Consider the following 11,331-nt stretch of genomic DNA (forward strand, 5'->3'; position numbering starts at 1 on the left):
ATACTGAATGAATGAATGTAATCATGAATGTATCACTGAATGTAATCAATGAATGTATCATTATGTACTGCAAACATATACTAATAAAAGTAAAGATAACTAAAAATTGGAAACAGTCCAATTGCCCATCAACTGGAGACTGGATAAAGAAGATGTGGGTTTTTTTTTTAATAAAATGGAGTAATATTCAGCCATAAAGAACGAGAAACTAGAGATATTTATAGCTAAGTGGATGCACATTGAGGCCACACTCAAGTGAAATTAATAGGACACATGTGTGCAAATACCGAATAGTTTCCCTGGTGTGAAATACTAAAAGTGTAAATAAGGATCAAATTGTATAATTGATATTGTGTAATAGGAAGAAAATATCTAAAAGAGTAGAGGAAGTGGGAGGGGTAGGGAAAGGGAAAAGGGGAAAAGAAAAAATACGAGAAAAGGAAAAACATGGAAACAATGTCTTTGTAAACAGGGAAGGGTGGAGGGGGTTAAGGGAGGGCTGGGGAACAGGGAAAAATAAAAATCAAGGTAAGTCATGTAAAGGAACAAGATCTCAATGATGAATGTATCTGTACTGTATATCAAAATGTACCAATAAACTTAATAAAGATTTTTAAAAAGTAAAAAAAGAGTACCAGTAGATGTTCTTTTATTTGTAACCCTTTTCTTCCCCCTCCTCTTTTAAAAGTCTACTACATAAAGAATAATATCTGGGAGGCTGATGCACAAGGATCCCAAGTTTAAGGCCAACCTAGACAACTTGGGGAGACCCAGTCTCAAAATAAAAATAAAAAAAGAGCTGGGGATGTAGCTCAGTGTGAGGGTTCTTGGCCTAAAGCCCAGTACCTTACAAAAAAGAATTATTAAAACTATATTGTTGAGTATATAATATATAGAGGTCTAATTTGTTTAAAAATAATTGCACAAAGGGGGAGAAAACAGCTAGAGTACACTGGGGCAAAGTTTTGGCATAATATTAAAATTAAATTGGTTCAAATCCAAAATAGATTGTTTTAAGAAGCTAAGTGTAATCTTCAAGTAAACAAGTAAGAAAATGACTAAAATTCAGTAAAAGGTATATCAGGAGAAGTAAAATTATACACAATATAACATAAAAGGGGCTGATGGAAGACTAGAAGATAGAAAACATATAAAACTAAATAGTAAAAGGTAGGTACAAATTCTACTGTAACAGTAACTATGCTAAATTAAATGAAATAAACACTCCAATAAAAACTTGAGATGGTAGAAAGGGGAAAATAACCATGATTCAACTAGTATACCTTTTTACTGTAAGGGACATATGTTAGACAGTTAATATATGCTAGACATGTTGAAATATACAAACAGGAAGAAGGTAAAAGACTGGGAAAATACATCATATTAACAATACCCCTCCAAATTGAACAGCTATACTAATATCAGACAAGATATCCTCAAAGATAAAACATTATGATTAGACACAAAAGATGTTTTATCACATTAAAAGGGCAATCCATCAGAAAAGCGTAAACTATCTTTGTACCTAACAACACGACACCAAAATAGATGAACAAAAACTGCAAGAACTGAAGGAAAACATAATAATTGGTGACTTCAATATCCTAACATTCCATAATGGAGAGAACAGTTAGACAAAAGATCAACAAAGATACACAACACTTTAACAGCATTATACAACAACTAGACCTCACATATAATACCTATAGAACCCTCCATTCAATAAAAGAACACATATTCTTCTAAAATGTACATAAGACATTCTAAAGGGTGGACCATTTATTGGGGGTATAAATCAAGTCTTAAATGAATTTGTAACTACTGAAATCATACAAAGCATATTCTCTAACTATAATGGAATAACAATAGAAATCAGAAATAGAAAGAAATCTGGAAAACTTACAAATAAGTAGAAATTAAATATACTCCTTGTAAGGGGAAAAAATGAGAATCAAGACTTGCCATGTAAAGGTACATGAGCCCAACAATGAATGTAACTGTACTGTATCCCTAAATGTACCAATAAACTCAATAAAAAAATATATATATACTCCTAAGTGAGCAATATGTCAAAAAAGTAATCAAATGAAATCACAAAAACTTTTGAGATGGATGAAAACAAAAATGCAATCTATTGAAACTTACGGGATATAGCTAAATCTGCGCTGAGGAAAATTTATAATTGTGAACACCTATATATTACGAGAGGAAAGCTCTCAAATCAATAATCTAACCTTTTACACCTCAAGAAAATAGAAAACAAATGCAAACTAAATTAAATCAAGCAAGGAAAGAAATGATAAAGGTGAGAGCATAAATAAATGAAATCTAAACAAAGAAAAATCAGTAAAACTAAAGGTTAGTTCTTTGGAAAGATCAACAAAACTGACAAAGCTTTAGATATATTAACCAAGAAAACAACACTCAAATTTCTAAAATCAGAAATGAAAATGGAGACATCACTATGAATCTTACAGAAATAAATAAAAGGAAATACTATGAACAGATATATGCCAGTAAAATAGATAATGTAGAGGAATGGACAAATTTCTAGATACATAAACTATGAAAACTGGCTCAAGAAGAAATAGAAAACGCAGATATATCTATAATAAATAAAGATAACAAATAAGAAAATTTTTAAATTCCCATAAAGGAAAGCCCAGGCCCAGATGTCTTCACTAGTATATCTACTAAACATTTAAAGAAGTAACACAAATCTTTTTCAGCCTCTTTAAAACATAAAAACAAGAGACTACTTCCTGATTCAGTCTAGCAAAGTACCATTATGTTGACACCAAAGACAAAGAAATCACAAGAAAGAAATCTACAGATCAATCTTTCGTGGATATAGAAGCAAAAATCCTTAACAAAATACTAGGAAAGTAATCCAGAAACATATAAAAAGAATCATACACTTTTATCATGAGAAATCTACCCCAGAAATACGAAGCTGTTTTAAGATATGAAAAATCAATACAATATGCTATATGAATAAAGGACAAAAAGCACATGGTCATCATAGTAGAGAGAGAGAGAAAAATACTTGAACAAAGGTAACATTCTCTCATGATTAAAACTCTCAACAGGCTAAGAATAGGAGTTCCTCAATATAATAAAGGGGTGTATGAAAAACATACAACTACCTAATGTCAATCTTGGCTGAAAGACTGAAAGAGTGAAAGCTGCTACCTAAGACCTAAGATCAGGAACAAGATAAGGATGTTTACTTTTGCCACTTATATTTGACATTGTTCCGGAGGTTCTAGACAGGACAATAGGCAAATAAAGAGCTTTCAGAATGGAAAGGAAAAAACAATTTTTATCTACAGATGACATGAACTTCATATTTAAAAAGTTCAAAGGAATTCACAGCTATAAAAGAGCTATGAGAACTAAACATATTCAGAAAGATACAAAATACAAAATCAATATATTTAAGTCAACTATATTCTTATACATTTGCAACGAACAAACTGAAAATGAAACTAAAACAACTCCATTTACAACAGTATGAAAAATAATGTTTAGTAACAAATTTATTGAAAACACTGCAAGATGTGTTCTCTGAAAACTGTTAGATATTGTTCAAACAGATTTAACGAGAATAAATGTTCACGGATGGAAGACTCAAATTGACAAGTTGATCCTAAAATTCATATTGAAATATAGGGGACCCAAAACAGCCAAAATAACCTTGAAAAAGAACAAAACTGGAGGGCTCATGCTTCACAAACACGAAACTTACTACAAAGGTACCATCAAGTCCATGGAGGACAGACACACAGGTCAATAAAAAGAACTGAAAGTGCTGAAATAATGCCATATTATTTAAAATCAAATGATTTTTAACAAAGGTACCAAGGCAACAGGGAAAGGGTAATGTTTTCAACAAACAGTGCCAAGACAACTAGATATTCCCATCCATAAGAGTGAAATCAGATCCCTATCTCAGAACATATATAAAAATCAACTCAAAGTACATCAATGACCTACATGCAAGAGCCAAACTATAAAACTCAGCAGAAAACACAGGAGCAAATAAATATTTAGGAACTCGGGTTAGGCAATTTCTTAGATATGAAACCAAAGTACAAGCAACAAAACAGAGACAAATTGTACTTCATCAAAATTAAAAACTTTTGTATTTCAAGGCATACCATCAAGAAAGTCAGAAGAGATGAGTATGTAGCTTAATGATCAAGTACTTGCCTGGAATGTATGACACCCTGGATTTAATTCCCAGCAACAAACAATGTGCAATCCCCCACCACAAGTTGAAGGATGGAATAAAACATATGCATAGTGTATATATGATATGAGATTTGCATTTCGAATAAAGAACTTTCACAACTCAACAATAAAAAGAACACAAAAATGAGAAAAGCATTTGAATATGTATTTCTCCAAAGAAAATAAACAAATGACCAATAAATACAAGAAAAGATAATCAACATTAGTCACTAGGTAAATGAAAATTAAACCATAATAACACACCATTTCCACTTAACAGGATGGCAACAACAACAACAAGTGTTGACAAGAATGTGGGGAAACTGGAACCTTAATATGCTGCTCATGAGAAGGTAAAATGGTACAGCCTCTTTGGAAAATTCTGTCAGCTTCATAAGAAGTTAAACTTAATTTTACCATATAACCCAGAAATTCTACCTCTAGGTTTATATCCAAGAGAACTAAGAACACATGTCTACACAAAAACTTGCACACAAGTGGTCATGTAAGGAATACTCGTAATAGCCAAAAGTGAAAATAATCCAAAAGTTTATCAATTGATGAATGAATAAACAAAATGTGACGCAGCCATATAACAGAATATTGCTCAGCCATAAAAAGGAATGAAGGACTGACACCATTACATTAAAACATTATATAACGCAAAAGAAATCATACACAAAAGGCCACATACTGTGATATCACTAATATAAGATGTCTAAAAAAGACACAGTCACAAAGGCAGAAAATAAATTAATGGTTTCCAGAGGCTGGAGATTGGTAAATGAATGCTAATAGGTATGGGCTTTTTGGAATAAGTAAAATATTCTGAAATTAGATAGTGGTGACAATTGTGGGAGTCCGTAAATATACTAAAAGCACTGAATTGTATACTTCAAAGGTGTAAAATTATAGTATATGAATTATATGATTATAAAGGTATGACAGGCGTCATAGAGGTATGGTAGTCACAGGAACTAATATAATCAAATTCCAGACAGGGAAGAACCATTCATTCTACATTAAACTGAAAAATTAATCAAACTTTTTTCTTGTAGGAATTTGCTGATTCTTGGTAATGCACTGAAAATAGGATTTGACCCAGGCAAAGGGCCCTGGCTGAGGCAAAACTAAATTTAAAAAAAATTTAATAGCTTCACAATCTAGAGTGATAAATTGGAAGCTCAAACTCATAGGTGGCTTTTCCCCCATGGGATACCTGCTGAGTTTTGGGGCTGCACAAGAAGTTGTACAGCTAGGTTGAAAGTTCTTTAAAAGCACACTGAAATCTCCTACAGTCAGTCTCATAGAACTTAGGAAGTACAGATCTACCAAGAAAAGGGGTCAAACTCAAACATACAGTAGTCTATTCCTCAACACATACAAGTTTTGGCAATACATGAGTAAGCAAGCTAAAGAGCTGAGCTACAAACCTCTAAAGGATAGAAGCATAGTTTCCCATGGTCTTTCAGGGCTGGGGAGCTCCTGAATTGCCAGGATTCTCAATAAAAAAAACTTGGGAGGTCAACATTTGATGAATAGAGAGGAATCAGAGATACACACTGAGTCTCAATAAAACTATTCTTCAGCCCAACCTAGTGCTGCCTCTGGCTGGAAAGAGCCTCTCATCTGTCCTACCTAAGGGAGAAAAGAAGAAACCCCGTAAGGCAGAAATCTGGAGTGTCTGCCGATCTTTTATACATGTGTGTGGCTACATAATGTCTACCACACAAAAAATAGACATGCAAAAAAGCAAGGCCACTTAACTAATAATTGAGAGAATTGGTGTCAGTAGACTAGGATTATAACACAATTTTGGTCTGTATGTTCAAAAACATCAGAGGAAAATATGGACAGAAGAAAAAATTTCACCAGAGAACCTATTAAAAGACTGATAGGACAGTAAAGTAAGGCAATCACTTTGAAAAACTGATGGTATCTACCAAAGCTAAACTAGTGCATTTCCTATGATCTAGCAATTCCATTCCTAGATAGATACAGGAACAGAAAGGCATACATACTTTACAAAAAAATACTAAAATATTTGCAATAACACTACTGATAGAGGCAGCAAACACAAAGTACTTAAATAGACACATAAAATAATGGCCTATTTTTCCAACAGAATTTTATATATTAAAGAGAATAAATGATTTGACTACATACAATACAGATAAATCTTACAAATTGAGTAAAAAACAGCTAGATACCAAAGAACACAGAATCTATTATTTTTATAAAGTTCAAAAATATATAAAACTAATATATGGTACCAGAAGTCAGAATAGTAGTTACCCTTGTTGAGGTTAAAGGGGAATAGTGGATGGAAGGGGTTTGACCCATCAGAGGTACTTTTTCTAGGTATATTATTTTTCAGCAAAATGTCTTTAAGTCAACTATTGCTAAAATATGCAAACACTGGATCTGTCAGATTTAAAATCTCCCAAGACCACTTTGTCTTAAAAATTGTTTTTAATAACTTATTCAAAAAATGTAAGACAAATGGTAAATGGACATGGAATCTTAGAAGAATCAATTTCATAACATTTATATGCAACTTTTTACCTTTTTTTACTAGTACTGGAAATTGAACTCAGGACCTTGTGCTTGCCTGGCAAGCATGGCGCCATTTATCTACATCCCTGGCCCTTATATGCAACTTTTTAAACTGCTAGCTAACTAAAAAAAAAAACTAACATAAAAATTCCAGTTCAAATCCATTTTCAAATGGTCAAACTAATAAGCTTTCTATGAGAACAAACTGATAAAAGCTGATAGAAGATTAAAATACTGTTATTTGATTATTCAGTGTATTCTGTAAAATGGTAACCCATCCCAGTTATTTATCTAAAAATTCAAACATCCTGTGCTGAGTTTTAAAAGAATGAATAAACATAAAAACAGATAAACCATTCTCCCAAAGAACAAAACACATTAGCCTAGAAGCTCAAAGAGTTTTCTTACTTTAGGGAGCAGAACCACCTTTGGTTATAAAGACTGCCTTACACGGATCCTCTCATTCAGGCATCAGTTGAGGGTTTGTGTGAAAGAAAGGCAACCAAGGCTTAAATAAATGTTAAATTCAAGCAGATCATTATTTATAGCCAATGGGCTCAATATGCTTTGCTAACATTTTAGTATTAAGGTCAGTAGCTTTATAGCTCCATTTCAACCTAATAGAAAATACGTAACTCTATGAATTAGTTAGTCACAAAGAAGCCAAACATAATTCACTTTGATTCTCAATTTTATTATGAACACAAAAAATTATTTTCTATCTGCCTGTCATCTATTTTATGGTACTAAGGCATGAACCCTGAGCCTTCACACTAAGCTATATCCTCATCCCTTTTTCATTTTTTTACTTCTTTTTGCGACACAGTCTTGCTAAATCACTAAATTGCTTGGGCTAGGCTCAAGATGTGATCCTCCAGCATCAAACTCCTACAGCACTACAATTACAGGCGTGTCCCACCATGTCCAGCTTATTTTCCCATTTTAAATGAATAAAAACAAACATATATATTTCTAATTAGTTCTCTATTGCTGAAATGTTTACTTTGAGGAAGACATAAAAAACGAATTATACAATATTCTCAAGTTAAGTACAAAATAGAAGCATAGTATAAAAATTTACATTTTTTCTTACCTGAGACAGGTTTATCATGTTCTACAGGGCTTTGAGTATTACCCCTGTAACCACTGAAAGGTTGGCTACTCAAAAGATTATCACACTGCAGGCTATGGCACAAAGTCTCAAGAAAGCGAAGAGCAAAGGATGCACTATTCACTGGAGGCAGCTGGATGGAATGAACTTCCCCATCAAAAGAGGCTATTTAGAGGGAAAGAGATGTCATTCATCTCAGACAAAAATAAGAAATACAATGCAAACAAAAACCTCCATCAATTTAGGATATATAACAAGTTTAATTTGTAGTTTTTGTAATTCGTAAAGGAATAAACTTAAATTATAAAAGTTCTCAGTAAATAACTTATACTGGTAAAAACACTCTTATTTAAAAATATTCACAAAGTAAAGAAAAACAACAGAAGCCTTATTGGCCTATAACAACATTTCTACTCCAAGGGCAATAATGGTATCCAATCACACAAGTATGGAAAACACCCACTACATCTTTTCTCTTAATTTTTTTGGGGGGTGTGGTACCAGAGATCAAACTCCGGAGTTTGTGCTTACCAGGCAAGCGAGGCACCACTGAGCTATACATCCCTGGCCCTCTTAGTAAGTTCTTGAATCACATTTTTATTTAAAGGCTCTTATAGATCAGCCTGTTATCTATACAAATTACACATAACCTTAAAGTATTACTCTGACATCATTTATCTCTTCTGAATAAACTTTCCAAACCATGGTTAAAAGTCTACAAATATGTAACTATTATACACATTATATCAGTAAAATATTACAGCGTAATTAGAATATATATATTAAGAATAGCCTATATGTTATAAAATACTAGTGTCTCAACTTAAAATCAAATTTGGAAAAAGAAGTTGAATAAAGGATTATATTCGTATACCAGTTATCATTTCTCCTCCACGATTATCTGGCTTAAGAAATCCAAAAACAGTTTTTGCGTCAAAGGCACAATCCACACAGGCTTGCACAGTCCGCCGGAGTACCACATTTACAGGGCCTGGGCCAAAGTGATCAGGTAGCTGTTGAATTCTCCTTGGGTCTAGGTGAGGGCCAGTGTTTCCATGTTTGTTTATATAAACACAGACTAGAGGGAAAATGTGCACACAGATATGATATTTATTAAAAGGAAATTTGTAAAAACACTATAATTATTATATCAAAAAAATCACTTCACTTAAAAGGAATCTAATTATAGTATCAATGGTCACTTCTGCTATCTATGTAGGTAAATATGTGTGTAAAGATACTAAACATGCAAGAAAATAATCAAAATGTTTATTCAATATTTTAGAATTTTGCCCAAAATGTAATCATTTACATTATTAGAAACTAAGTTTAAGGGCATCACAAAAACCATTCCTCTTATATTTCCACATTATATAAAATGGCATAAAGACAGGTGAATATTCTCCTCTTCTAATTGTACACAAAGTACAAGAATTTCCTTTCAAAACTGGTCATTTTGATATACTCCTTTTGGACTTAATTTACTTTATGTCACTAATATTGAAACTCAATTGCATTTTTTGGAGTAAACAAATAATTTAAGGTATACGTCAGTGTAACTTCTAATAATACAGAAAAATTAATTTCATTAATTTTGAGGAAATAAAAACATTTTCTTCTATATATGCCAATTTTGAAGAAAATTTAAAACTGAACTAGTATAAAGGCACAAGATAAGAATTCATCTATAATCACACAAAGCTCAAGTTTCAATAATTTTATGCAAATCAGCGTAAATAAAAAAAACACAAAGGTACATCATTATCCAAATTTTTGCTTTCCTAGATCAACAAGTACATTATTTAGTACATTAGTTTATAATGTAAATTTTCACATATTAGTACACCTCTGTTTTGAATGCAACATATGACCCAATATATGAGGTCAGGTATGTTTCACTTGTAGTATGGTGTCAGTACTCAAAGTTTTGGATTATGGAACATTTCAGATGGTCAACTTATATCCATTTGGCTAGTCTTTCTTGCTGAATAGATTAAAAATCAGAAATAATTAAAAATTAGGTATGTCATAATAATAATTTTAAAGTGATTTCTATTTCAAAGAATTAAGTTATAACTTCCTTTCGGTCAGGAAAAAAAAACTGGAGAAAAAAGTCCAGGAAATAGTATAAGGGAGATAATTAAGGACCTAGGGGAGGAAACAATAAAACATGCTTTTTAAAAACAGGAATAAGCAAATGTGCAGAAGATAATAGATAAAAGGGATTGATTTGCTTGGGTCTGTGTTGGTTCAAACTCTTCACATACCAGATCCAATTTAAAATTACCATTCTCCTTGATAGGCAAGGATTGCCAAGAAAAAATATTTTCAAAAGGCATTTTAAAAAGGTTTGAGGTAGCTTGAAAATATAATACAAAAAGACAAAATAAAATCTGAAGAGATAAAGGGAAAATAACAGATTTGACAATGATAGAAATGTTAACTATTGTCATCTTTTTTTTTCATTTCCAGGACTTGACTTCAAGACTGAAAATAACACAGTATAAAAGATAATTTTATAGCTCTTTGAAAAATACTGATTTACCTGTGGACATCACTATTTTAGATGGAGCAGGATTGACATTCTTATCATGTGAAATTCTTGCCAGTGTTCTTAGAGAAGTTGTAGATGTAGAACACAAAACAGGAATAGCTTTTTCCTGTTAAACAAAAAGAACACAAGTATACATTACTCTTTAAAAATTGCTTGATAAGAAAGTAAGAAAATTATAGGCATTGTTGGGTCACAAAATCATCAGTTATCAGAAATGCTCAAGGTTGGAAACCACTATATCAGTGATGGTGAACATCTTAAGAGATGAGTGCCCAAACTGCAAGCCAAAACCCACGTATTTATTGCAAAATGCCAACACTGCAATTATACCTGAATGCTGAAGTTTTAGTTTAGAAAAAAACTGACATTAACATCTTGGATGTCTTAAAAGAAAAATAACACTCATACCATAGGTTCACTATACGTTATCATAAACTTAGAGAACTTGTGAGCCATCCAAATGGGGGAGAAAGAGATGAAGAGGCTAAGAATCCCTGCCCTATCTATGCCTTTCTCCAACTGATCGTATCTTAGTCAAATTAATTCACTCTTTCAAAGCTTTATTTTTTTGAAGTTCCCTATAAGATAACCCCACTCACATTGCTAAAGAAAAGTCTAGAACTCTCTTTCCAATAGGGGGAAAAAGTCGCAGAAAGGTGGAGGACTTTAGAAAGCAGTTGCTTATCACCGCCCCCCACCCGTGTCTAGCTTGCATTTCTCCGTTGCATATAACAACATTTTTTTTTTGGTACTGGGATCAAACTCAGGGCCTTGTGCTTGCGAGGCAGGTGTCAGTACCACTAAGCTAAGTCTCTGGACCAATACAACAATAATTTGGGGGGGGGGTTCCTGGGATCAAACTCAGGGCCTTGTGCTT

The 11,331-nt window shown here is 32.6% G+C and overlaps 1 protein-coding gene across 4 annotated transcripts in view; it reads right to left on the reverse strand.

The window, feature by feature from the left end:
• Scml2 (Scm polycomb group protein like 2) overlaps positions 1–11,331 on the reverse strand; it is an 89,921-nt gene that overhangs the window by 12,992 nt on the left and 65,598 nt on the right. For all 4 annotated transcript variants that reach the window (XM_010643649.3, XM_010643651.1, XM_010643650.1 and 1 more), the window contains 3 exons: positions 10,446–10,560; positions 8,775–8,978; positions 7,883–8,065 (listed from right to left, as the gene is read on the reverse strand). In XM_010643649.3, coding sequence (XP_010641951.1) covers positions 7,883–8,065; positions 8,775–8,978; positions 10,446–10,560 — 502 coding nt within the window. The remainder of the gene's footprint in view (positions 1–7,882; positions 8,066–8,774; positions 8,979–10,445; positions 10,561–11,331) is intronic.

Source organism: Fukomys damarensis, unplaced genomic scaffold, assembly GCF_012274545.1.
Source record: "Fukomys damarensis isolate Sample0158 unplaced genomic scaffold, DMR_v1.0_HiC HiC_scaffold_39, whole genome shotgun sequence".
NCBI lineage: Eukaryota > Metazoa > Chordata > Mammalia > Rodentia > Bathyergidae > Fukomys > Fukomys damarensis.